The sequence below is a fragment of the Takifugu flavidus genome, chromosome 11, assembly GCF_003711565.1.
Source record: "Takifugu flavidus isolate HTHZ2018 chromosome 11, ASM371156v2, whole genome shotgun sequence".
In the NCBI taxonomy this organism is placed as follows: domain Eukaryota; kingdom Metazoa; phylum Chordata; class Actinopteri; order Tetraodontiformes; family Tetraodontidae; genus Takifugu; species Takifugu flavidus.
The window spans coordinates 15595761-15623675 of NC_079530.1; the positions used below are offsets into that span (position 1 = coordinate 15595761).

Sequence of the window (27915 nt, forward strand, 5' to 3'; positions counted from 1 at the left end):
AGAAACGTCTGTCAGCGGCTCTGACGTCGACCCCTCCATTGTGATTATCATCACTTAATATTCATGCGCGCTTATCTGCCTGAGACGCGCCGAGCTGACTGCCGCTATTACGGCGCCGTGAAGCAGTCTGACGGTGATGGAAGCACAAATGATGTAACCGCTGTGTGGTATTACAAGCGTGTCAATATGTGTACTCCATGATGGGGCCAGGGGTCAATTCAACAAGAGGAAAGCGATATTGGTTGCCAGATGCGAGCTTGGAGGCCCGGCCGTCTTTCTGTTGTCGTGGATTATCTAGACAACACTGACACCCCGCGGTCATATGTGGGTACTACAAGTTTGAATGGCATAAGAATGCAGAGCTCACAGCAGCGCTGTTCCTCTCTAAACTTCTCAAAAGAGGAACCATCAAAACAGGATCCTCTTGAATTATTTTGTGTCTTATTAGCAGTCGCGGGCGTGAGATTTGTTTTCTTGTTTCTCAGTGTGCTGCAGCCGGGAGGGCGGGGGAGCAGTGGTGCAGATGGCAGCACATCTTTTTGTTTAGCTTTTTTTTTTTTTTTTTTTTTTTTAAACTCTGGTTTCTTAAACAGACACAAAAAGCAGCCAAGGGACCAGGGCCTGTCTGCAGAACGTGCTGGGGAAGAGTAGGTACTTGGCATGAGTAGCAAAAACAATTAGCGTCACACAAGCTGAGGCCTGGAGCAGCAGCGGAGAGGGTTTGTGGAGAGACATCTCATTTTCGCTGAGAAGACCTCAGCAGAGATGCACACTCACACACACGCACGCACCGAGACGTCCCCTTCCTGTCCTCATCACAACTCAAACATTTCCACAGACAGCTCCCGTCAGGGCTCATTTCATTGACGCGTTCTCGTCGGCGACGTGTTCCGTGTTTGTATCTGTGCATCCTTAATTAGGGAGCAGACAGAGGAAGCTCTGCGTCCTTGGAGAGACCTCACATCCCCCTAAAAAAAAACAACCATTCCTTTTCAACCATTCCTGGCTACCGTCGAAGCTGTTCCTGTTTTTGAAGTAGCAGGATGAGGAGATCTAAGGTGGAGAAGACTCCAGCAGTCTCTAACGACAAAATACCGCTCATTAAACATCACAGAAGAGCTCAAAGGTAAAGGATGACGTTAAAAAGGGAGACTCATAAAGCCTGTGCAGCAGTTCAAAGGACAATTGTGTAAGAGTTTGAATCACTATCAAAAATTAAGAAACATATGAAAGACCTACATCATGTCTGCCAAAACAAACAGAAGCCACCTCAGGGAACAAGACGTTCCAGAAAAGGGAGACGGCTGGATTCATTCTCCTCACCTGCAGCGCGGCCTCAAAGATGTTTAACATGGAGCCTACATGAGAAATGCGACTATAAATCAGGAAAGAATCGCGTGAAATAATTGTGCTGCTCCGCTCACTGAGGGAAATGATCTGGTTTTGTAGCTGAGCCTCAGTAAGAGCAACAGAGCTGTTCTGGGGAGACAAGGGAAGAATAAAACAAGTGATTTTACACCAGGGAGAGATGTTGCCTGAGAATGCTGCAAATTTGGAAATCGTTCCAAGCTGAAATGGTTCGTCATTCAACTTTCCTGACATCAGTGTGTTCTTAAAACAGCTTTTATGAACATGTACCAGGAGACGTTCGAACCGGGGGAATGTAATGTTGATATAAGCTGAATCACACTGATACACAGCATCATGTCTGAACACGCGTTCGGGAAGATTGAGAGGACGGCAAACACAGATAAAAGTGTTCAAAGTGCTTGTTTGGATTGCAAAATAAAAGAAATAACCGTCTGGTGTCGGCGAGAGAGACAGAGACAAAATGTCATAAAGCTCTAAAAGTTCTGTTTTTTCCTGGAAACTTTACAGCCAGGAAAATTTCCTCTCGAAAAGTCAATTCTCTATTCGTGTTTGAAGCCTTCATGGAAACAAATCCACATTCATTGTCAATATCAACTGGTATAAACTTTGAAATCAAGGTTTTCAGTGGACTCAAAGGTCGATCAAAGCAAACACCGCCTGCACTGCATAAAAGCACGGTCATCCCGATTCAAGATTTCAGTCCAGAACACCATGGAGCCGGACAAGAGAGTGATCATTCTCCTCGGAGTTGTGTTTATAGCAGGTAAGTCTGCTGGACGGTGGATTCCTGCTCACGACAGACGCCTGTAAAACAACTGCTGCTCTGGTTTCTCGCCCTTCAGGTTTGGGACAAGCCGCCTTTTTTTCATACCCCCACGGCGGCGATAAGAACGATCCTGTGCTGCAGTATGTTCTTAACAACTCGCTGAGAGAGCACCCAGTCCTGACCAAGCTCAAACTGGTGAGAAACCTGCTTTAACTGGAACAACGATCCGATTCCAATCGGAGCCCAGTAGCTTCAGAAATTGCGCGATACATAATTCGACCACTGGAGGGCGCCGTCGCCCAAGAAACCTGCGCCCGACGCTCGAAGAGCCACAAAAAGCAGCATTAAATGTAAATTTGAACAATTCTTCAAATTTGTTCATTCTAGAGAACCCTCGAGGACCGTTGGAGCAGAATGATGGTTGCCAGTGAACAGGCCCAGTTCATGGCACTTCTCATTAAGCTGATAAACGCAACCAAAGCTATTGAGATCGGTATGTCCTGCTTTGCATTCCATAAAGCCACTCAAACTACTTTGCTATTATATTTCAATAAAGCGGGACCAGCAGAATGGTGCCCTGGGACACAGCTGACCTTCCATGTCTGTCTGCCCCCGCAGGGATGTACACTGGCTACAATGCCCTGAGCATGGCCCTGGCGATGCCCCCTAACGGTCGGGTGGTGGCCTGCGAGATAGAGGAGGAGTACATCAACATCTCCAAACCGTTTTTCAAAGAGGTGAGAGGACTTTCTTCACAAGCAGAAGGTTCGGGACGTCTACCCGAACCATAAATACTACCTTCAAAATAGAAACCATTAAGAAAAGTTGTTTTTTTTCTGCCCTCCACAGGCTGGAGTTGAGAATAAGATCGAGATCAGGCAGCAGTCGGCGGTGCAGACGCTGGGTAAGTGCGTTTATTTCTCGCGTTAAAGGGGGCTTTTTGGTCGAATTCGTCTCTGTGGCCCCTCAGATGACATGATAGAGGCGGGCGAGGCCGGAACCTATGACTTTGTGTTCATCGACGCCGATAAATCCAACTATGACTACTACTACGAGGCGTCCCTGCGGCTGGTGAGAAGAGGCGGCATCATCGCCATCGATAACGTGAGTGGACCCCGCAGAGGCAGATGTGCGCAGATGTTCAAAGGGAGTTTAAAGACCTTCTCTTTCTCCTTTCAAAAAGGTGCTTTGGGGTGGAAAAGTAGTCAAACCCGCACTGGGTGACGTCACTTCCTGGGTCCTGGACTCCCTCAATAAGAAGCTGCACGCGGACGAGCGGGTGGACCTGAGCATGCTCACCATGGGGGACGGGCTGACCCTCGCCGTCAGGCGCTGAAAACGAGCCCGCTTACATCCACGGGGGGGTCAGTTCGTATGTTCTGGAGGAAATTCTGTTCTGCGACCTTGAAAAATAAATTGAGCGGCGCAGTCAGATTCTTTACAAGTGTGGTGCAGATTTTTCTAAATAAAAGTCATGATTAACTGAGTTTTGAGACAAAATACATAAGCAGCTAAAATGCAAATCCTCAAACAAGTGACAACAGTTAACCCCCCCATATTACTGTATATTGCATTTCATTTTAAATGCAATATAAAGTACCAAAAAGGTGAAAACTGTGCTGAGTGCAGCTTTAGTGTTAAATAAAGCATCACTAGATTCACGTTAGACATTTGGTCAAGTTCAAAGACTTTATTGAAAATTCATACATACATGAGGACCTTCCACCTTTCACACTGGTTCTGTTCTGCCCTGAACAGAAGGAACTGTCAGAGTTTACGGGGACGCCTTCTGAGAGGGATGGGGAGGGTTCGACGTGGGTGAATTGGTTGTGCAAACAAAATAAAAATTTAGTTCTGTTTGGTCGGCCGAGTTCAGAGAAAATTCCAATAAGCAACCCAAAAACTGCCCAGTTCAAAGGAAGCTTCAACAGGTCGTCTCTGATCTCGACAGCCAACGCAAAACAGCAGCGCTAATCTGTGCGTCAACGTTAAATATTAGCCGGAAACGTAGTGTGAGTGGATGCAAATAAGTGCTGTAAGACAGAATGAAAGAAGAAAATCCTCAAAGGTGTCCATGATTACAATAAAGCCACACACGATGACAGCAGAGGGATTATACCGGAGTTTAATTATGGCATTTTACCGAACAATGACCATTTATAAATAATGTGCCCTCAACGTAATCTTGAGTAGACTCTACTACAAAGTAAAAAGCAATGTAGTTAAAATATACCATGACCTTGGTGAGAGGCTCAAAGTCAGCGGTGGTCTTTGAGCCCATCTCTTCAGTGACTATCCCCTCGCTGGTTGGAGTTGGTTCTACATTTAAGGCCAGATTCCTGATTTTCCCCAAGTCCCTTTCCATCACGGAGTTTAGGCTTCCAGTTCCAGGCCAAGGCCCAGCTTGTGGCCGCCGGCGTTGATGTTCTTGCCGTCGACGAGGCCGGACAGGGTGAGTTTCACACCTTGATGAGAGACAAGCGTGAGCGACTGAAAATGGCTGCTGCCAAAATGATGACCGACGGGAATCCTCACCTGGTCTAAGTGTCTGGGTGTAACCAACACCAACAAGGCTGTTGTTATTAACTTTAGCCTGGGGGGGGAGGGGGACAAACAAACATCCAGTCAGTTAAAACAGCTCTCAGCGTCCCTGAGCAGCTCTGCTGCTACTCACGCTGACGGAGGCGTCCTTGTCCAGCTGGTACTTGGCGGCGATGCCGAAGCGTGTGCTGTTGCTGCCGGCGGTCCAGGCCAGGTTGACGGCCGTCTCCAGCTTGTCACTCACCTTCTGGTAGATGGAGCCTCCGAATTCAGCACCATCGTTGCTTAAAAACGGAGAAGAAATCTAATGTCACAGGCATCAAAATAGAAACCACCCACATATGCTGGAGCTCATGTGGTCAGCTCAGATTTAGGATTAGCAGATACAGCATAGATAATAGCGCAGATCATAATTGTAACAGGCGCTCAACTTACACATTGGTGTGCAACTGAAAGTCTCCCGTTTTGTAGCCAATAGCGAAGTTACTCTGGGACATCTTGGATTTGGCGGTGTCGAAGGTCATCTGGTAACCGGCGAGCCAACCCTCGTAGCCAACGACAGCAGCTCCGTGAATGGTGGGACCGGCAAAGTCAAAGTCAACATCGCAGCCCAGGTTGACGTACTCGCGCTTGTAGGCGGTTTTGACCTTGCCGCTCTTTTTCCTGTTGAGGTGAAACAATCGGTTAGCCGACAACATTTCTGGGAGGGCGACGCTTCCACCTGGGATCCCACTTTCCTTGGTGAAGGCGCTTTTCTACCTGGTCGGACAGAAAACCCGGCTGGATTGCGGGCCTTGAGGACTGGGTCCGGAGACCCCTGGATTAGGCATTTCAAAGACTGCTTTGTTTCCTGCAGCATTAAGGGGTTTCAAATCTATTACAATGCATTAAGATTTTACCCGATTCAAATTCATACCAGCAACTTCATTAAAAAAAAAAAAAAAAATCTATCCATCTATCTGTATAAATGAATTAAAAAAGCACACTTTGATGCATTAGGAATGTCACTCCAGTGAATACAATTAAAACTACCGAGTAACTCATGGCAACCAATCATACCCATGGTTAAACACACTGGTTCCATATTGGGACTGGGGTCACTTCGCCCATAAATCACGTGTCACAAGCAAGTGCAGCGCAGATCAGGTTTCAAAAGGGGGCACAGACATTTGCAGCACTGAAGCAGTGCAACCAATCGATGTGTCAGTTTTCGGTAATTGCTCCTTTAATTATGATCTTACCCGGTGTTTGGTGAAAAGGTTGTGTCAAAAGTCAGCTTAAGTCCCTTGGCAATCTGGAAAAAAAAAACAACCCAGATGACATTATGAAAAAATAAACCGTTATTTTACCAAATGGCGGACTGGTTTACTAACCTGATCTTCAATGGTGATTTCAGTTCCCAGGGTGTTGTCAGTATTCCATTTCTCAGTGAAGGTCAGGCCATACTCTGGTCTTTTGTATTTAGTTTCCAGGCTGCCTGCAACTTTGCTGGTATCAGTGTTGGAGGAACCTGATGTTTTGAATTCCTGCAAAGGGTCAATTTTAGAAAAAAAAGCAACTCATTAATAGCTAAAATACAATAAGGTTAAGAGTCAAAGTTCAGGCTTTGTTGATTAAATCTTCAAAGTATGGCGAGGCCTTACCACTCCACTGGCTGACTTTGTCTTGACATCCAGCTTCACTGTGCCAAATCCTGAAAATAATGATTAAAGTCATGAAACTCATTTAGGCTCGAAGAGAATGGATGTCAGAGTACTACAACATTGAAATGTAAGCATCCATACCATAGCCTTTGTTGAAGATGTCCTTGGCAGACTTGCCCAGGTCAGCGTAGCAGGGAGGCACAGCCATCGTTACTGGAAGAAAACAGCAACGCATGAGCCGCACCGCGTTTTACATATATACTGCATAAGCTAGAGACAGCAAATGCATAGATCATAGATCATTTTCCATTTCACCAACTTATAAAGTGGCACATAAATGAGGCAGGAAGAGATGCATCAATGGAACTCAACCTGCAAACCACCAGCAAAGTAGGCATCCATAAAAGAATATTCAAGTGACCTTACATCACACCAAAATCCTAGAAATTACTAGAAATTGATTTAATTGGCATACATAAGAGCACTATGTATTTATCATTCTCCTCACGACGTAAAATAGACATTTTCTTTCATACTGTCAAAAGCCTTTAAGACAATTGAACACATGTGACATATTAGCCGGTAGCGAAGCATCTCAGCACACAAGGTTATGAGAGTGAGAGGGGGCCCACTTTACCGGACTGGAGCAGCAACATAAGGTCGGGGTTTTATTGAAACTACCACCTTGCGGGAAGTGGCAAACCCTGGCAGGCGAGCCTGGCCTCATGCCACCGCCTATTAGCGCAACGCGTTAACTAAGAACTTCCATTCCCATCCGGCCAGTTCACCTCGATGCTAGCAGGCCACCGTCATTTTAAGAAACCGGCAGCACATGTTTTCAACAGTGGCTCTTATTATTCTTGTGGAGAGCGGGTTCAGCCGCCTTCGCAAAGCCGTGAGACGTTTAACCAAAGCTCAGATGACAGTTGCTGCATGGTCAGTAGGTCTAGCTCGGCTAACTTTGCTAATCTGTGGAGCACCAGTGTTGGCAGAGGTTACAAGGAATTGCCGAACTTTTGGATAACATTTGCAATTTCGACTTAAATAAGCGTCTCTCTTACCAGTAGGATTTAACAAAAGCAGGTGACTACGGCGACTTTATTCGGATATTCCTCACACCGCACGGTCGAGGCAGGCGTCACCGGTTGGAGGGCGAGCTGAAGGAGACTGCACTGTAATGAATCCAGACCTATCACACCACGGCTCAGGACCTGGGAGGACCGACTGTGTGCCTGATTAAAAATGTTTTCATCCGAATTAAAAATTATTATTTTCCAATGTACTGCAGACAGTTGGCTATGAACAAAACAGTAGTGTTTTGGCTTTCGAAATTATTTAGCAGTAAAAAAACAGACTCTACACACACTAATATTGTACAGTAGGTGGTGCTAAAGAGACGTCTTCTAGGTCGCGCTATAGAAAAAGAAGAAATAAAGCAGCAGAAGCGGAAGAATCAGGAGGAGGAAGAAGAAGATGATGAGTAAGAGGAAGAGGAGGAAGTGAAGTGAAGTCAATTTTTCTTTTAAAATATCCTTTTTTAACAAAAAGAAAGAATAAAGTTGGAACCCAGAGAAGAAAATAAAGCTACCAATTGAGATTTAATCTCCAGCTGTCACTGACATTTCACTGACTGTAGTGATGCTGGTTCATGATCTAAAAGTTTTGGAAAGGTGCAGCCAACCAACATTTCATAATTTCAGGTTTTTAGTTTGGGTTTGTACTAATATTCTTTCTTTTTTCTTTTTCTTTTGGAATCCCCTACACACATAAAAGCTACTTTGAGCAAAACAAAACTGGATGATTCTGCTTTTTAGCTTCCTCATGTTATGGTTCCCATCCGACGTGTATGATTATTAAATTATTAATATACTACAAATGTGTCCATTACATAAGAATCCATGCGTGGAAAGTCACTGTTCTTACGTTAGTATGTTTATTTTATATGTGATACATATGATGACACATTTATATGATGACAAACATCTGCATTTCGCAGCCTAACCTGCAACTTGTCCACATGCAATGAAACCGTCTGCAGGACTTAGACAATAAGTTAAAAACACACAAAACAACATTTTATATTTTCAGTGAATGTTTTAGGGTTTGGTTAGAAGGTTTCAATTTTAAGTCTTAGCAAATCATTTCAAATGTCGTTGTGAGGTACAGGTGTTGCAGGTTTATGTGATTTCCTTTAGAAAGTGAGGAGTTATGCAGGAAACCACCAATTCAAGCTTTGAGGAACTGATGAGTAAAAGAAAAGGATGTTGCGTAATTTTAAAATGTTTCAAAAATTAAAATTCTTTTATTGCTATCTGTATTGCTTAGTAGTTTGTTAATGTTCATCAGCATCATTATTATTGTCACTAATGTGTTATTACCTCACCCTGTCGTTGCAAAAAACACCATTCTGGACTTGTTAACTCACTAATTTGACAAGTTTTAGACTGTCAAAGGCAACACAGTGAAAAAAGTTTGCTTCAAACCATTGTGACATTGCATCCTGAAATAACCAACGACAACCTCTACAGTTTGCGGCTATTAGCCAATTTGCTGTATATGTCAGTAGTCTCCTGTTAAAAGACACACACACAAGCACACACACGCACACAAAATCATTTTTGGCACTTAAGTATTCAAGAAAGTGAAAAGAAATCAGTAATAAGTGGAAGTGTTGGTGTTTACCTTGGGTCTCCTTTCTGGTCCTGGAATCTTCACAGAACTATAGGTGACTTCATTCTCAGAACACATTGGCTGAAGATGGAAGCAGGAAGAGTCGTGAGCCGTGTCACTGTTGCAATATTTCATTGATGTTACTTGATTTTCAGAATATTAAAACCAGACGTTTAAACCCGTTAGGTTATTATCAGAAGAAGATTGACCTGGATATTAACTGTATAATAACCCACAGCCCTGTCTCCTTTACACTGCCCTCTCTCTAACCGCCCGACATGAGGAGATGAGATTTTAGATCTTTTTTGCTATTTGAAGCAGAGGAATGATTGCAGATCTGCCCCATGCTCAGAATTATTTGGTGTATGTTGCATGAGGCTAAGACAGATTCTGTCCTCTCTCATTCTTTTCATGTTTTGTTGACTTGATGAGTGGAAGTGGTGGTGTTTACCTTGGGTCTCTGCTCTGGAATTCTCACGGAACTATAGGTGACTTCATTTTCAGAACACAATGGCTGAGAGAGAAAGCAGTAAAAAAAATCTTGATTTTTTTTCCTTATGTATAATTACAATAAAATTATGCATTTTTATAAATGCAGCAGATGCAGTTACCCGATGCGAAGATTCTGGTTTTGTCTTCATCTTACTGTAAATCACTTCATCTTCAGGACAAGCCATGTCCTGTTTTACATTTGAAAAATGAAATCTTTTATCTTATCACTTTAATTTTCAAAACAAGTCAACATTTCCACATGTTCCATCTGTAAACTCTGTCCTGGGTCTAACTGCTGCACACTAGTTTAATCTTACCAACATCTCAGCTGATGGTTCCTCCTGGATCTGCTCTACAAGTCAGATTAGAAAGTCTGGTGATTCTGAATGAACATTTATTTTATAAAATTTGTGATGACTTTGATTAATAAAGACTTACTTTGTCTTTTTATGCAGAACCAGATCAATGAGGACAAAATTACAAAGAAGATCAACAAGGATAATGAGATGATGACAATCATGAAGGAACCTGAAAGACTGCAGCAGAAATACACATAAAACATAGACATTAACAGGACAATCTAAAATTCTTTTATATCTGTTGGTTCTATTCAGCAGCAGCTGCAGGATCTGTTGTTGGACCTAAAGGTGACAGTTTCTAGTATAAATGTAGGCTGCACTCTAATGCAGAGCTGCTGACCTGTTGGGAGCATCTTCATCTGTGGTCGACGGTTTCTCTGCTTCATCTGTGGTCGACGGAGAGACAAGTTCAGGACTAGTAAAAGTCTCAGGCTGAGCAGCTACATTTAGAACAAAACAGTAAGACAGAGTAAAAGAGACAATATGTTGAATATCTGTTGGATTTAAGATGACATCATTCATCAAATTGTGGTAATAACTGACAGACAGAACTTACTGGTGGACGGTTTCTCTCTGACAATTATCTGCACCGGCATCTGTAGATCTCCTCTGCTGCACCAGTACCAACCACTGTCCTCCATCTTCAGTCCGCTCATAGTCACTGTGAAGACTCTGGGAAGTGTCTCATTAATGAATACTGTGGTTCCATCTATTGATCCCTGTGACTGTGTCACACAGGGGCCACCCACCCGGCACCATTTAGCTTGTCCAGAGTTCTGATAGTAACATTTGATGGTTGTTTGTCCTCCAATAAATCCAGTTACCTCCTGATGATCCACATAGAGACTGGAAACATCTTAGAGAGAAGCAAATTCACCAGTAAACAGTATCCAACCTAAAGCTGGTTGACTAAGATGATAATGACGTTCGGTTCTTACCTCTTGTGACTGACACTTGGAAATATGTTCCATCATCTCTTCCTCCATTAATCTCCACAATACACCAGAAATCTGTGTCTCCCTCTCTCACATCTTTTATGGTCACAGTAAAGACTTTTTTCTCTCTGTCATCAGAGATCAAAAACCTTCCTGAACTCTGCTGGTTTGTCTTAACTGCATATGAGCAGGACCTGTAAGAATATCCTTGACACAAGTATTTCACATGGCTGGTGTATTTTGGGTGGTACAGACATGGAATTGAGACGGAATCTCCAGCTTTCACTGACACTCTAGTGACTGTAGTGACGCTGTAAACTCCTGCAACGAGACCAAATGCATGAGTTGGACATCTTGTAGTAAAGATTCAAACAAGTGTAAATAGAAAGCCACCCAGTGACTGACCTGTGAGTCCAGTGAGGAGGAGAGAAATGCTGAGGTGAAGAGCCATGTCGCTGCAGCAACCAGAATAAGACCAACGGAAGGCACGGCCGTCTATTTAATGAGTTTCCACTTCCTGATTTTATGAAAATACATGTGTTAAAGAAATAGCAGCACCATTGTTTGGAGAATTGTTTTGTAAAAACCCATGAATATATTATCTGACTTGTACAACAATTTTGTGTTGTTTTATGTATCTTGCAGATGAAATGTTATTTGCAAAGGTTTAATTTAATGTAAAGATGCTTTACATCAAAATCAATTTTCAGGCCATTAGTTCATTATATGTGTGCATTATATTATTATCAGTCTCACCTCTGTGACAAAACTCCATCCTTTATTCAGGGTAAATATCAACCAAGGTACGAACCTCCAGGCTCAAATAAATCCATCTTCTGCCGCCCTGCTTCAACAGCAAGCTGCAACATGACAATATGTCCTCACCTGTGACGTGGCTGCGTCCAGTCAGATGAGGATCTGCAACCTGAGAAGGAAAGGCAAACCAAACTTACCAAGTGAGCCTGCTAAAATATTGAAAGTGATGTCATGTACCTCTCTTGTTGCTGCCAGACGACCCTCATGCCCGAAGAAATTGAGAGAAAAAGCAAAACTGCTTTTAAAACTTGGATTTCTGTGACGAAAACTGTCAGGTGGAACTAGAAGAATTTTGTTGGGCCAAACATGTGGGACCTTTCTCCTTCACAGCGATACCAATTGTTCTCTAGAAGGCGCCAGACACCTTCCAGAAGCAGAGGGCCACAGTTCTCCAGACAGGCGACGCCTTCAATAATGTGCTGATCGTAATGAAAACGTGGGAAGAACATTTTCAGGATCAAATATTCCTATATGGGAAAACATGGTCTGATCATCAAATAGGAGATTCTATGGCAAGTGTTTGTTATACTGTGAGACTGAGGTAGAAACAGAGCCAAGAGCCCTGATCTGGAACAAGAAGATGAATCAGGTTCATGTCTAATGTATATGTTAATATGAAATGAACGGCTGCAGGTAAATAAATCAATAAAAACATACATTTTGTGTATTGTGACACCTGATGGAAGGGGTGAAATGGTTTAGACTTCTCACACCCCATTTCACACCTTTACTTACACAGTCATCCGGAAGGGGAAAGTTTGCGAAGTTATTGTTTTCTGTTCGTCGTTTCCATGACGGTAGCTATATATATATATTTTTTAAAGCTTTCAGGTTTTCTTCCGCTTCCATGATGTTGACTCCACCACCCTGCATCCTCTGATTGAGAGCTGTGAATATATCAGCCATGTATGCTAAAATGAGAATGAACTCAGAATTATTGAAGCAATCTGCATGACAATGTTGGTGTTCTTGCAAAAACAGGGCTAATTCCACACGCATGGCAACAACACGATTCAGCACCTGTCCCTGAGATAACCACCGAACATTAGAACGGTGCAGAAGTACCTCAGATTCACAGCCCATTTCTTTACACAGCTCACTGAAGATGTGCCTCACAGCACTATTTCGCACATAGTTCACACATTCAACGACAATTTTGAACACGTCTGTCAGTTTTGGAGGCGAGGTTTTTGTTGCCAACGCATGCCTGTGCAGAATACAATGTGTGACAATGATGTGTGGTGCATCGACTTTTACTCACGCACCAAAACCAGACTTTCTTCCCAGCATGACTGGAGCTCTGTCCGTACAACCTGCAGAAACCATATCCCATAAAAGATTGTGATCTCTGAAGTTATCTACAAGCTTCTTCACATCGGCTGCCTTAGTTGTTGTTGTAAGAGGCTTACAAAATTAAAAAATCTTCTATTATCATGTCGTCTTTCACATAGCGCACAAAAAGCAAGCTGGCTTAGATTAGGAACGTCTGTGGTCTCACCGAGTTGAAGCCTGAATTTTGCCGGGTTGAAATCAGATCTGCGACTACTTGAGCCAAGATGTCTTTACTCGTGCCCTCTATTCTCTCGCTGATGGTGTCATTTGAAAGAGGAATTTGGGATAATTTACCTTCGGCCGCTGTTCCGAGTATCAGATTCGGCATCTTTAAGGCAGCTGGTTTCATGAGTGTTTCACCGGTGGTGTGTGGCTTGCCCTGCTTTGTGATCAGGTAAGCACCTTCGTACGATGCTGTGAGGATCGGATTGTCAATGGGTACAAATCCAAAAGAAGGCAGAGTGGCCTTTTCATCAAATCTGGCTCTCTTCACCTTGAATTCAGCAAGTGTTGTGTTCCTGTCTTCCCCATCTGCATGCAGCTTCAAAAAATGCTCCTTTAGTTTTGCCGGTGCAAGACTAGAGTTTGATCAAACCCAGGTTAAGAACCACTGGTTTAGAGCTTCAGAGGCCCATGAAGTTGTGACTCAGTCACAGAGGTTAACCAGCACCTGTGGAAACCATCTTCGTATTATCATCATTATTGTAACAGCTGTTACGTAGTTGGAGTGCACGGGTGACGAGTTCTGCACGTTGGAAGGGAAGGAGGACGTGAAGGAAGCAAGTGTGTGAGGAGCTGGAGGGGGATGATTGGGGAGAAGTGAGAATAAAGCATGTTCAGGCTGCTGAATAATCACCTGCCCCTTCCTCCATCCATCCATCCATCCATCCATCCATCCATCCATCCATCCATCCATCCATCCATCCGCTTATCTGGAGTCAGGCCATGGGGGCCGTAGCCTATGCAGAGGCCCCCATGTTCTGTTCCATGGGCTACCTCACACATCTTCAGTGGTAGGATCTCTCGCTCCTCCCAGGCCAGCTGGGATTGACCCTCCATCTTTTCTGGTTCATCCCTGAGTCTCGAGCTAGTGGGACGTAGCAGGAAAACCTCACCAGGGAGGGGCCCAGGAGGCATCCTAACCAGATGCCAGAGTCACCTCATCTGGGTCCTCTTGATCTGATGGGCAGTGGCTCTATAGCGACCCCTCCCTGATGACCGAGCTCTCACCCTGTGAAAGGATCTCACCCCGCCCCAGATTAGACACTCCAGCCTTATGGCTGAGGGCCATGGTCTCAGATTTAGAGGTGCTGATTCTCATTACTGCTGCTTCACACTTGGCCTTGAAACCGCTCCACTGAGAGCTGAAATCCACAGGCTGGTGACGCCAGCAGAACCACATCATCTGCAAAATACAGACACCCCATCCTGAGGCCACCAAAGTGGACCCCCTTAACACCCTCAGGACCACCAAAGCTGTCTGGCCTGTCACCCAGAAGGGCCCCGTCACCAAGAGAGCAACAATAAATGAAAAAGAGATTCATAAAAATGGAACTTTGCGGTCTAGCCTATTCCTGTATTCTCAAGTCCATCAATTTCATCAACGTCAGGATCCCAACTTTCAATTCATAACATTACTTTCTGGTTTAGATGATCTTGTAAAATCACTATTTAACTCTAAATCTCTTATCTCAAGAATTAGCAATCATATAACCTCTTTCAAACACATCATTATCAAAAATCAGAGCAGATTGGGTGGATGAACTAGGGAAACTTTGGAGGAGGATCTGTGGGAGAGGGCACTCCTTGCAGCGGTGGGCATCGAGTTCCGGATCCAAGCCAGACTTTCTGTCCTACAGGTAAACACTTTCACCTGGGGTTTCATTTACTTGGTGAAAGCATTTCCTGCCTGGTAGGATGCAAATCCCAGCTTGAATTCAACCCTCGAGGAATGGATTTGACCTCCTCTGATGGGCAAGTCCAATCCATGAAGGCTGGAATCCAGAAACCGCTTTCACCAAGGTAAATGGAACCCCAGGTGAAAGTATTTTCCTGTAGAACAGAAAGTCTGGCTTGAATCCGGCCCTCGAGGACTGGATTTGCCGACCCCTGCCTTAGAGTAAATGATAGCACCTCCTGTGCCAAACTAAGCATTATACAATTCAAGAGTCTTCATCACATCCACTATTCTAAAGCAAGATTGGCTAGAATATTTCAGATGCAAACTGCAGCACGTGTAGAAACACTCTTGCTGATTTAACACATATGTTTTGGCTTTGGCAACCTATTGGTCGAGCATTTTTAAAATTTTATCGGAAGCATTGAATATTGATCTTCAGCCCAGTCCAACTGTGGCCATATTTGGTATTGCAGACAAAAGACATGAGACATTAAGGAAAAGTTCTAAGACCATTATAGCTTTTATGATGCTGCTTGCACATAGAAGATTGTTATTGCATTGGAAATAAAAAATCCACCCAAAGTGTCTATGTGGTTCAGCAACCTTGCACAATTCATACAATTAGAGAAAATAGGATGTACTCTCAGGGACTGCAGGGACAAATTGTTTTCTGTCTGGGATCCAGTGTTGACATCCTTAGGAACCCTTCAAACTTTGCTCACTTAGGTATCATTTGGGAGTCATCGTACATATGTCTTTGTGATGGTTATTAAATCTATGTGAACGATGTCTTCTTTAGTGAACAGATTCAATCTGTTGTGCCATTGGGTATATGGTCTGCTATTAAAATTATATAAAAAATTATATGTTAAGTTCTGAAAAAACTCAAGTGGGACCCAAGAAGACAGACAAAAAGGCCACTTTGGTGATCTACAGGTTATTTAGAAAATATTTACACAGTGTGCTCTATAAATGGTGACCGCAGTGAAGGAAGTGTTGAGCCAAACCCAAGGAAGTGCTCATTGGAACAGTAGTGACCTAAAACAAAAGGAATGACACAGTCAAATGCAAAAAACCCCAATAGTCCATCAAAGAAACACTCAGTTTAATACCAGTACAGACGAAATGATCTGACACCGGGCAGCTGTGCTGGATGCTGAAAAGGCCAAATGACCAGATTAGCTGCAGGTGTGGAGGCAGCCAGCACAACAGATGGGTCACTTACTGCCCCCTAGTGGACAAACAGAGCACAAAAAACCCAAACCACAGACCAGACACAGGATCATAACCTGAATGAATCTTTTCTTTTCCCCCCTCTTTCTTCTCTTTGAGTTTTCCCTTTACTTATTATGTGGGGGGCTTGAATACAAAAATGTGCATAGTGACCTTTCGGTATATGTTCCATGTTGTTGATGCTCAATAAAAAAAAGAAAAGAAACTCTGCTTCTTCTTCTACTTCTCTTGGGCTTTTTTTAGACTTCCACATTTCTGAGAGCTTCTTCAAAGCTTGTGACTAAAGAAAAAAGATGATGTTGAATTTTATCTTCACCTCCAACATGTGTAACGTTATTTAATGTGGCAGAAACATGTCAACAATATATGAGTCCACTCCTGGAAAATCAGTGTTCTCCATGAAAAATGGGTTTATTTGAGTTGATATTTCTGTGGTAATAAACATATAAAATAACATGGAAATAGAAATATAACCAGGAACTCTGCAGAAGTTATATTATATAATCTCCTGAAATAAGCAAGAACCCAGCAGAGGTGACAAATTCTAGGATGTGTGATGATGAGAAATATTGATGTATAAGTTAGTGGGATCCTGTGAAAACAAAACACACATGAGGGCAGATTTAGGATGGAAGGTTAAATAACAGCCACAAAGTGGTGATATGATGATTCTCATAAATTATTATTCTCATAAGTTTTGATATTTACCGTTCGTCTGCATCCTCTTTTTTGGAAAACTCACAGAATGTTTGGTGCCCTCAGGTTTCAATGGCTGCATGAGGGAAGAGAAAGAGTCATGACAAATGACTTTATTAAATGACTTTAAATTATTATTATTATTATTGTTGTTGTTATTTTACCTTCACTGGAGGTTTTCGTTTTCCTCTCATATTGGTGTAAATCACTGTATTTTGAGCCTGTGTTAAAAGGACAAACCATGATCTGTTTTACATTTGAATAACACAAGCTTCTATTTTTACCACAACAATCACAAAACTGCATCTGTTTAATGAGGCTAAGGCAGATTCTTCCCTCTTCACTGTAGTTTTTTTGAAAGAAGTCAACATTTCCACATGTTCCATCTGTAAACTCTGTCCTGGGTCTAACTGCTGCACACTAGTTTAATCTTACCAACATCTCAGCTGATGGTTCCTCCTGGATCTGCTCTACAAGTCAGATTAGAAAGTCTGGTTATTCTGAATGAACATTTATTTTATAAAATTTGCTTTGACTGTGATTAACCAAGACTTACTTTGTCTTTTTATGCAGAACCAGATCAATGAGGACAAACATACCATGACGATGAACAAGGACAACGAGATGATGACAGTCATGACGACACCTGAAAGACTGCAGCAGAAATACACATAAAACATAGACATTAACAGGACAATCTAAAATTCTTTTATATCTGTTGGTTCTATTCAGCAGCAGCTGCAGGATCTGTTGTTGGACCTAAAGGTGACAGTTTCTAGTATAAATGTAGGCTGCACTCTAATGCAGAGCTGCTGACCTGTTGGGAGCATCTTCATCTGTGGTCGACGGTTTCTCTGCTTCATTTGTGGTCGACGGAGAGACAAGTTCAGGACTAGTAAAAGTCTCTGGCTGAGCAGCTACATTTAGGACAAAACAGTAAGACAGAGTAAAAGAGACAATATGTTGAATATCTGTTGGATTTAAGATGACATCATTCATCAAATTGTGGTAATAACTGACAGACAGAACTTACTGGTGGACGGTTTCTCTCTGACAATTATCTGCACCGGCATCTGTAGATCTCCTCTGCTGCACCAGTACCAACCACTGTCCTCCATCTTCAGTCCGCTCATAGTCACTGTGAAGACGCTGGGAGGTGTCTCATTAATGAATACTGTGGTTCCATCTATTGATCCCTGTGACTGTGTCACACAGGGGCCACCCACCCGGCACCATTTAGCTTGTCCAGAGTTCTGATAGTAACATTTGATGGTTGTTTGTCCTCCAATAAATCCAGTTACCTCCTGATGATCCACATAGAGACTGGAAACATCTTAGAGAGAAGCAAATTCACCAGTAAACAGTATCCAACCTAAAGCTGGTTGACTAAGATGATAATGACGTTTGTTCTTACCTCTTGTGACTGACACTTGGAAATATGTTCCATCATCTCTTCCTCCATTAATCTCCACAACACACCAGAAATCTGTGTCTCCCTCTCTCACATCTTTTATGGTCACAGTAAAGACTTTTTTCTCTCTGTCATCAGAGATCAAAAACCTTCCTGAACTCTGCTGGTTTGTCTTAACTGCATATGAGCAGGAGTTGTAAGAATATCCTTGACACAAGTATTTCACATGGCTGGTGTATTTTGGGTGGTACAGACATGGAATTGAGACGGAATCTCCAGCTTTCACTGACACTCTAGTGACTGTAGTGACGCTGTAAACTCCTGCAACGAGACCAAATGCATGAGTTGGACATCTTGTAGTAAAGATTCAAACAAGTGTAAATAGAAAGCCACCCAGTGACTGACCTGTGAGTCCAGTGAGGAGGAGAGAAATGCTGAGGTGAAGAGCCATGTCGCTGCAGCAACCACAATAAGGCCAACGGAAGGCACGGCCGTCTATTTAATGAGTTTCCACTTCCTCATTTTATGAAAATACATATGTTAAAGAATAGCAGCACCATTGTTTGGAGAATTGTTTTGTAAAACCATGAATATATTATCTGACTTGTACAACAATTTTGTGTTGTTTTTTGTATCTTGCAGATGAAAAGTTATTTGCAAAGGTTTAATTTAATGTAAAGATGCTTTACATCAAAATCAATTTTCAGGCCATTAGTTCTTTAATGTACATTAAAATAGTAAATGCAAAATGAGGAACTAAGTTACCGGTAGTCATTTTAATATTTCTATTAATATCTGTCTCACAAACTCCATCCTTTATTCAGGGTAAATATCAACCAAGGTACGAACCTCCAGGCTGATGCAGATGCTCTGAATGTAACTGAGCATTATCTCATCCATATTAAGACCCCTCCACACCATCCATGGAGGCCCAGAAAAGCCAGAAGAACTGGTGCAAACAGCCCCGTCAAATAAATCCATCTTCTGCCGCCCTGCTTCAACAGCAAGCTGCAACATGACAATATGTCCTCACCTGTGACGTGGCTGCAGTCACAGATGAGGATCTGCAACCTGAGAAGGAAAAGGCAAACCAAACTTACCAAGTGAGCCTGCTAAAATATTGAAAGTGATGTCATGTACCTCTCTTGTTGCTGCCAGACGACCCTCATGCCCGAAGAAATTGAGAGAAAAAGCAAAACTGCTTTTAAAACTTGGATTTCTGTGATGAAAACTGTCAGGTGGAACTAGAAGAATTTTGTTGGGCCAAACATGTGGGACCTTTCTCCTTCACAGCGATACCAATTGTTCTCTAGAAGGCGCCAGACACCTTCCAGAAGCGGACGGCCACAGTTCTCCAGACAGGCGACGCCTTCAATAATATGCTGATCGTAATGAAAACGTGGGAAGAACATTTTCAGGATCAAATATTCCTATATGGGAAAACATGGTCTGATCATCAAATAGGAGATTCTATGGCAAGTGTTTGTTATACTGTGAGACTGAGGTAGAAACAGAGTCAAGAGCCCTGATCTGGAACAAGAAGATGAATCAGGTTCATGTCTAATGTATATGTTAATATGAAATGAACGGCTGCAGGTAAATAAATCAATAAAAAAATACATTTTGTTTATTGTGACACCTGATGGAAGGGGTGAAATGGTTTAGACTTCTCACACCCCGTTTCACACCTTTACTTATGTAACAGGTACATATAATATTGTATTATAATTACACAAAATTGTTCTTTTGTTTATTATTGTTGAACATACCTGGTGTTTGTTTTACTGTGCTGTCTTGGTCCTCCAGTCACTTCTTCTGTATTTTATTTCTTCTTCGTGTGTCCCCCTTGGTGCACCTGTATAAATTCGAGGGTCGCGACTTCCTCTTCCCTTTTGCAATTCTCTTGTTGGGAAGAGGTCAGTCATCTTTTGTAATCCTTTAAGTGTCTTTTTGTTATTATTTTGTCTTAATTTGTCACTCTTATAACACTACAGTTCTATTCAAGTTTATATTGAGCTCTGATGTTCCTCCGATGTAGTGTTTTATTGATGTGAACAAATGCGATGGTGCTAACTCCATGTTGTCTTCTCTGTAGTTTGGGCTGGATCAGCAAATAGCGGCACATGTTAATTTTGCTCTTTTATTTTGACCAGATTAAACGGAGAGTGCCTCCAAAAGTTCAACTGTGTCCCGTGGCTACTCTACGCACCACAACCACAAAAATAACACAACGCAGACATACACCGGTCACACTTACACAGTCATCCGGAAGGGAAAAGTTTGTGAAGTTATTGTTTTGTGTTCGTCGTTTCCATGACGGTAGCTATATATATATATTTTAAAGCTTTCAGGTTTTCTTCCGCTTCCATGATGATGACTCCACCACCCTGCATCCTCTGATTGAGATGATTGAGAGCTGCGAATATATCAGCCATGTATGCTAAAATGAGAATGAACTCAGAATTATTGAAGCAATCTGCATGACAATGTTGGTGTTCTTGCAAAAACAGGGCTAATTCCACACGCATGGCAACAACACGATTCAGCACCTGTCCCTGAGATAACCACCGAACATTAGAACGGTGCAGAAGTACCTCAGATTCACAGCCCATTTCTTTACACAGCTCACTGAAGATGCGGCGCCACTATTTCGCACATAGTTCACACATTCAACGACAATTTTGAACACTTCTGTCTGTCAGTTTTGGAGGCGAGGTTTTTGTGGCCAACGCATGCCTGTGCAGAATACAATGTGTGACAATGATGTGTGTTGCATCGACTTTTACTCACACACCAAAACCAGACTTTCTTCCCAGCATGACTGGAGCTCTGTCCGTACAACCTGCAGAAACCATATCCCATGAAAGATTGTCATCTCTGAAGTTATCTACAAGCTTCTTCACATCGGCTGCCTTAGTTGTTGTAAGAGGCTTACAAAATAAAAAATCTTCTTTTATCATGTCGTCTTTCACATAGCGCACAAAAACAGCAAGATGGCTTAGATTAGGAATGTCTGTGGTCTCATCGAGTTGAAGCCTGAATTTTGCCGGGTTTGAAATCAGATCTGCGACTACTTGAGCCAAGATGTCTTTACTCGTGCCCTCTATTCTCTCGCTGATGGTGTCATTTCAAAGAGGAATTTGGGATAATTACCTTTGGCCGTTGTTCCGAGTATCAGATTCGGCATCTTTAAGGCAGCTGGTTTCATGAGTGTTTCACCGGTGGTGTGTGGCTTGCCCTGCTTTGTGATCAGGTAAGCACCTTCGTACGATGCTGTGAGGATCGGTTTGTCAATGGGTACAAATCCAAAAGAAGGCAGAGTGGCCTTTTCATCGAATCTGGCTCTCTTCACCTTGAATTCAGCAAGTGTTGTGTTCCTGTCTTCCCCATCTGCATGCAGCTTCAAGAAATGCTCCTTTAGTTTTGCCGGTGCAAGACTAGAGTTCGATCAAACCCAGGTTAAGAAACACTGGTTTAGAGCTTCAGGAGGCCCATGAAGTTGTGACTCAGTCACAGAGGTTAAACCAGCACCTGTGGAAACCATCTTTGTATTATCATCATTATTGTAACAGCTGTTATGTAGTTGGAGTGCACGGGTGACGAGTTCTGCACGTTGGAAGGGAAGGAGGACGTGAAGGAAGCAGGTGTGTGAGGAGCTGGAGAGAGCAACCAAGAGAGCAACAATAAATGAAAAAGAGATTCATAAAAATGGAACTTTGCAGTCTAGCCTATTCCTGTATTCTCAAGTCCATCAATTTCATCAACGTCAGGATCCCAACTTTCAATTCATAACATTACTTTCTGGTTTAGATGATCTTGTAAAATCACTATTATCTCTAAATCACTTATCTCGAGAATTAGCAATCATATAACCTCTTTTAAACACATCATTATCAAAAATCAGAGCAGATTGGGTGGATGAACTAGGGGAAAATTTGGAGGAGGATATGTGGGAGAGGGCACTCCTTGCAGCGGTGGGCATCGAGTTCCAGATCTAAGCCAGACTTTCTGTCCTACAGGTAAACACTTTCACCTGGGGTTTCATTTCTTGGTGAAAGCATTTCCTGCCTGGTAGGATGCAAATCCCAGCTTGAATTCAACCCTCGAGGAATGGATTTGACCTCCTCTGATGGGCAAGTCCAATCCATGAAGGCTGGAATCAAGAAACCGCTTTCACCAAGGTAAATGGAACCCCAGGTGAAAGTATTTTCCTGTAGGACAGAAAGTCTGGCTTGAATCCGGCCCTCGAGGACTGGATTTGCCGACCCCTGCCTTAGAGTAAATGATAGCACCTCCTGTGCCAAACTAGGCATTATACAATTCAAGAGTCTTCATCACATCCACTATTCTGAAGCAAGATTGGCTAGAATATTTCAGATGCAAACTGCAACATGTGTAGAAACACTCTTGCTGATTTAACACATATGTTTTGGCTTTGGCAACCTATTGGTCAAGCATTTTAAAATTTTATTAGAAGCATTGAATATTGATCTTCAGCCCAGTCCAACTGTGGCCATATTTGGTATTGCAGACAAAAGACATGAGACATTAAGGAAAAGTTCTAAGACCATTATAGCTTTTATGATGCTGCTTGCACGTAGAAGATTGTTATTGCATTGGAAATCAAAAAATCCACCCAAAGTGTCTATGTGGTTCAGCAACCTTGCACAATTCATACAATTAGAGAAAAAGGATGTACTCTCAGGGACTGCAGGGACAAATTGTTTTCTGTCTGGGATCCAGTGTTGACATACTTAGGAACCCTTCAAACTTTGCTCACTTAGGTATCATTTGGGAGTCATCTTACATTTGTCTTTGTGATGGTTATTAAATCTATGTGAACGATGTCTTCTTTAGTGAACAGATTCATTCTGGTGTGCCATTGGGTATATGGTCTGCTATTAAAATTATATAAAAAATGATATGTTAAGTTCTGAAAAAACTCAAGTGGGACCCAAGAAGACAGACAAAAAGGCCACTTTGGTGATCTACAGGTTATTTAGAAAATATTTACACAGTGTGCTCTATAAATGGTGACCGCAGTGAAGGAAGTGTTGAGCCAAACCCAAGGAAGTGCTCATTGGAACAGTAGTGACCTAAAACAAAAGGAATGACACAGTAAAATGCAAAAAAACCCAATAGTCCATCAAAGAAACACTCAGTTTAATACCAGTACAGACGAAATGATCTGACGCCGGGCAGCTGTGCTGGTTGCTGAAAAGGCCAGATTAGCTGCAGGTGTGGAGGCAGCCAGCACAACAGATGGGTCACTTACTGCCCCCCAGTGGACAAACAGAGCACAAATAAAAACCAAACCACAGACCAGACACAGGATCATAACCTGAATTAATATTTTCTTTTCCCCCCTCTTTCTTCTCTTTGAGTTTTCCCTTTAATTATTATGTGGGGGGCTTAAATACAAAAATGTGCATAGTGACCTTTCGGTATATGTTCCATGTTGTTGATGCTCAATAAGAAAATAAAAGAAACTCTGCTTCTTTTTCTACTTCTCTTGGGCTTTTTTTAGACTTCCACATTTCGGAGAGCTTCTTCAAAGCTTGTGACTAAAGATAAAAGATGAGGTTGAATTTTATCTTCCACTTTATTTGAGTTGATATTTCTGTGGTAATAAACATATAAAATAACATGAAAATAGAAATATAACCAGGAACTCTGCAGAAGTTATAATTATAATTCTCCTGAAATAAGCAAGAACCCAGCAGAGGTGACAAATTCCAGGATGTGTGATGATGAGAAATATTGATGTATAAGTTAGTGGGATCCTGTGAAAACAAAACACACATGAGGGCAGATTTAGGATGGAAGGTTAAATAACAGTGTTATTATCTCACCCTGTCATTGCAAAAAACACCATTCTGGACTTGTTAACTCACTAATTTGACAAGTTTTAGACTGTCAAAGGCAACACAGTGAAAAAAGTTTGCTTCAAACCATTGTGACATTGCATCCTGAAATAACCAACGACAACCTCTACAGTTTGCGGCTATTAGCCAATTTGCTGTATATGTCAGTAGTCTCCTGTTAAAAGACACACACACAAGCACACACACGCACACAAAATCATTTTTGGCACTTAAGTATTCAAGAAAGTGAAAAAAATCAGTAATAAGTGGAAGTGTTGGTGTTTACCTTGGGTCTCCTTTCTGGTCCTGGAATCTTCACAGAACTATAGGTGACTTCATTCTCAGAACACATTGGCTGAAGATGGAAGCAGGAAGAGTCGTGAGCCGTGTCACTGTTGCAATATTTCATTGATGTTACTTGATTTTCAGAATATTAAAACCAGACGTTTAAACCCGTTAGGTTATTATCAGAAGAAGATTGACCTGGATATTAACTGTATAATAACCCACAGCCCTGTCTCCTTTACACTGCCCTCTCTCTAACCGCCCGACATGAGGAGATGAGATTTTAGATCTTTTTTGCTCTTTGAAGCAGAGGAATGATTGCAGATCTGCCCCATGCTCAGAATTATTTGGTGTATGTTGCATGAGGCTAAGACAAATTCTGTCCTCTCTCATTCTTTTCATGTTTTGTTGACTTGATGAGTGGAAGTGGTGGTGTTTACCTTGGGTCTCTGCTCTGGAATTCTCACAGAACTATAGGTGACTTCATTTTCAGAACACAATGGCTGAGAGAGAAAGCAGTAAAAAGAATCTTGATTTTTTTCCTTATGTATAATTACAATAAAATTATGCATTTTTATAAATGCAGCAGATGCAGTTACCCGATGCAAAGATTCTGGTTTTGTCTTCATCTTACTGTAAATCACTTCATCTTCAGGACAAGCCATGTCCTGTTTTACATTTGAAAAATGAAATCTTTTATCTTATCACTTTAATTTTCAAAACAAGTCAACATTTCCACATGTTCCATCTGTAAACTTTGTCCTGGGTCTAACTGCTGCACACTAGTTTAATCTTACCAACATCTCAGCTGATGGTTCCTCCTGGATCTGCTCTACAAGTCAGATTAGAAAGTCTGGTTATTCTGAATGAACATTTATTTCATAAAATTTGTGATGACTGTGATTAATCAAGACTTACTTTGTCTTTTTATGCAGAACCAGATCAATGAGGACAAACATACCATGACGATGAACAAGTACAACGAGATGATGACAATCATGACGACACCTGAAAGACTGCAGCAGAAATACACATAAAACATAGACATTAACAGGACAATCTAAAATTCTTTTATATCTGTTGGTTCTATTCAGCAGGAGCTGCAGGATCTGTTGTTGGACCTAAAGGTGACAGTTTCTAGTATAAATGTAGGCTGCACTCTAATGCAGAGCTGCTGACCTGTTGGAAGCATCTTCATCTGTGGTCGACAGTTTCTCTGCTTCATCTGTGGTCGACGGTTTCTCTGCTTCATTTGTGGTCGACGGAGAGACAAGTTCAGGACTAGTAAAAGTCTCTGGCTGAGCAGCTACATTTAGGACAAAACAGTAAGACAGAGTAAAAGAGACAATGTGTTGAATATCTGTTGGATTTAAGATGACATCATTCATCAAATTGTGGTAATAACTGACAGACAGAACTTACTGGTGGACGGTTTCTCTCTGACAATTATCTGCACCGGCATCTGTAGATCTCCTCTGCTGCACCAGTACCAACCACTGTCCTCCATCTTCAGTCCGCTCATAGTCACTGTGAAGACTCTGGGAGGTGTCTCATTAATGAATACTGTGGTCCATCTATTGATCCCTGTGACTGTGTCACACAGGGGCCACCCACCCGGCACCATTTAGCTTGTCCAGAGTTCTGATAGTAACATTTGATGGTTGTTTGTCCTCCAATAAATCCAGTTACCTCCTGATGATCCACATAGAGACTGGAAACATCTTAGAGAGAAGCAAATTCACCAGTAAACAGTATCCAACCTAAAGCTGGTTGACTAAGATGATAATGACGTTCGGTTCTTACCTCTTGTGACTGACATTGGAAATATGTTCCAACATCTCTTCGTTCATTAATCTCCACAACACACCAGAAATCTGTGTCTCCCTCTCTCACATCTTTTATGGTCACAGTAGAGGAATTTTTCTCTCTGTCATCAGAGATCAAAAACCTTTCAGAACTCTGCTGGTTTGTCTTAACTGCATATGAGCAGGAGATGTAATAATATCCTTGACACAAGTATTTCACATGGCTGGTGTATTTTGGGTGGTACAGACATGGAATTGAGACGGAACCTCTCCAGCTTTCACTGACACTCTAGTGACTGTAGTGACGCTGTAAACTCCTGCAACGAGACCAAATGCATGAGTTGGACATCTTAAAGTAAAGATTCAAACAAGTGTAAATAAAAGCCACCCAGTGACTGACCTGTGAGTCCAGTGAGGAGGAGAGAAATGCTGAGGTGAAGAGCCATGTCGCTGCAGCAACCACAATAAGGCCAACGGAAGGCACGGCCGACTATTTAATGAGTTTCCACTTCCTGATTTTATGAAAATACATGTGTTAAAGAAATAGCAGCACCATTGTTTGGAGAATTGTTTTGTAAAAAGCCATGAATATATTATCTGACTTGTACAACAATTTTGTGTTGTTTTTTTGTATCTTGCAGATGAAATGTTATTTGCAAAGGTTTAATTTAATGTAAAGATGCTTTACATCAAAATCAATTTTCAGGCCATTAGTTCTTTAATGTGCATATTTCTATTAATATCAGTCTCACCTCTGTGACAAAACTCCATCCTTTATTCAGGGTAAATATCAACCAAGGTACGAACCTCCAGGCTGATGCAGATGCTCTGAATGTAACTGAGCATTATCTCATCCTTATTAAGACCCCTCCACACCATCCATGGAGGCCCAGAAAAGCCAGAAGAACTGGTGCAAACAGCCCCGTCAAATAAATCCATCTTCTGCCGCCCTGCTTCAACAGCAAGCTGCAACATGACAATATGTCCTCACCTGTGACGTGGCTGCAGTCACAGATGAGGATCTGCAACCTGAGAAGGAAAAGGCAAACCAAACTTACCAAGTGAGCCTGCTAAAATATTGAAAGTGATGTCATGTACCTCTCTTGTTGCTGCCAGACGACCCTCATGCCCGAAGAAATTGAGAGAAAAAGCAAAACTGCTTTTAAAACTTGGATTTCTGTGACGAAAACTGTCAGGTGGAACTAGAAGAATTTTGTTGGGCCAAACATGTGGGACCTTTCTCCTTCACAGCGATACCAATTGTCCTCTAGACGGCGCCAGACACCTTCCAGAAGCGGACGGCCACAGTTCTCCAGAAAGGCGATGCCTTCAATAATGGGCTGATCGTAATGAAAATGTGGGAAGAACATTTTCAGGATCAATATTTCCTATATGGGAAAACATGGTCTGATCATCAAATAGGTGATTCTATGGCAAGTGTTTGTTATACTGTGAGACTGAGGTAGAAACAGAGCCAAGAGCCCTGATCTGGAACAAGAAGATGAATCAGGTTCATGTCTAATGTATATGTTAATATGAAATGAACGGCTGCAGGTAAATAAATCAATAAAAACATACATTTTGTGACACCTGATGGAAGGGGTGAAATGGTTTAGACTTCTCACACCCCATTTCACACCTTTACTTACACAGTCATCCGGAAGGGGAAAGGTTGTGAAGTTATTGTTTTCTGTTCGTCGTTTGCATGACGGTAGCTATATATATATATAGTGAGAGTAAAAAGTATTTGATCCTTTGCTGATTTTGTTGGTTTCCACTAATAAAGACATGATCAT

The 27915-nt window shown here is 42.1% G+C and overlaps 4 protein-coding genes and 1 long non-coding RNA gene across 8 annotated transcripts; 1 reads left to right on the plus strand and 4 right to left on the minus strand.

Annotated features, from left to right (window-relative positions):
- Positions 1-1912: 1912 nt before the first annotated feature.
- On the plus strand, positions 1913-3571 carry LOC130533630 (catechol O-methyltransferase domain-containing protein 1-like). Its single transcript, XM_057047201.1, has 7 exons — positions 1913-2134; positions 2214-2332; positions 2525-2630; positions 2756-2874; positions 2987-3041; positions 3108-3241; positions 3321-3571. The coding sequence occupies exons 1-7, from the start codon at positions 2083-2085 to the stop codon at positions 3471-3473; spliced, it is 738 nt and encodes a 245-aa protein (XP_056903181.1). The 5' UTR covers positions 1913-2082; the 3' UTR covers positions 3474-3571.
- Positions 3572-3807: 236 nt separating this feature from the next.
- vdac2 (voltage-dependent anion channel 2) lies at positions 3808-7525 on the minus strand. Its single transcript, XM_057047200.1, has 9 exons — positions 7383-7525; positions 6463-6534; positions 6322-6371; positions 6052-6204; positions 5920-5972; positions 5114-5341; positions 4812-4962; positions 4673-4730; positions 3808-4602 (listed from the first exon to the last, which is right to left on the minus strand). The coding sequence occupies exons 2-9, from the start codon at positions 6527-6529 to the stop codon at positions 4511-4513; spliced, it is 852 nt and encodes a 283-aa protein (XP_056903180.1). The 5' UTR covers positions 6530-6534; positions 7383-7525; the 3' UTR covers positions 3808-4510.
- Positions 7526-8231: 706 nt separating this feature from the next.
- LOC130533626 (CMRF35-like molecule 1) lies at positions 8232-11604 on the minus strand. Of its 2 annotated transcripts, XM_057047196.1 has the most exons (11): positions 11589-11604; positions 11183-11294; positions 10781-11098; positions 10399-10698; positions 10183-10282; positions 9922-10019; positions 9801-9835; positions 9603-9671; positions 9443-9505; positions 9004-9072; positions 8232-8891 (listed from the first exon to the last, which is right to left on the minus strand). In XM_057047196.1, the coding sequence occupies exons 2-11, from the start codon at positions 11226-11228 to the stop codon at positions 8844-8846; spliced, it is 1146 nt and encodes a 381-aa protein (XP_056903176.1). In that variant the 5' UTR covers positions 11229-11294; positions 11589-11604; the 3' UTR covers positions 8232-8843. The 2 variants fall into 2 exon arrangements, with proteins under 2 accessions (XP_056903176.1, XP_056903177.1); XM_057047197.1 differs by lacking the exon at positions 8232-8891 and having other exon boundaries at positions 9035-9109.
- A 3755-nt stretch (positions 11605-15359) lies between these two features.
- LOC130533627 (polymeric immunoglobulin receptor-like) lies at positions 15360-19030 on the minus strand. Of its 2 annotated transcripts, none has more exons than XM_057047198.1 (10): positions 19015-19030; positions 18571-18682; positions 18169-18486; positions 17788-18087; positions 17572-17671; positions 17311-17408; positions 17190-17224; positions 16919-16975; positions 16767-16830; positions 15360-15863 (listed from the first exon to the last, which is right to left on the minus strand). In XM_057047198.1, the coding sequence occupies exons 2-10, from the start codon at positions 18614-18616 to the stop codon at positions 15778-15780; spliced, it is 1104 nt and encodes a 367-aa protein (XP_056903178.1). In that variant the 5' UTR covers positions 18617-18682; positions 19015-19030; the 3' UTR covers positions 15360-15777. The 2 variants fall into 2 exon arrangements, with proteins under 2 accessions (XP_056903178.1, XP_056903179.1); XM_057047199.1 differs by lacking the exon at positions 15360-15863 and adding an exon at positions 15909-16650.
- Positions 19031-26238: 7208 nt separating this feature from the next.
- Positions 26239-27350, minus strand: LOC130533631 (uncharacterized). Of its 2 annotated transcripts, XR_008952631.1 has the most exons (4): positions 27218-27350; positions 26872-27148; positions 26520-26631; positions 26239-26436 (listed from the first exon to the last, which is right to left on the minus strand). It is a non-coding gene; the product is annotated as an uncharacterized LOC130533631 (long non-coding RNA). The 2 variants fall into 2 exon arrangements; XR_008952630.1 differs by having other exon boundaries at positions 26872-27324.
- Between the last annotated feature and the right edge of the window lie 565 nt (positions 27351-27915).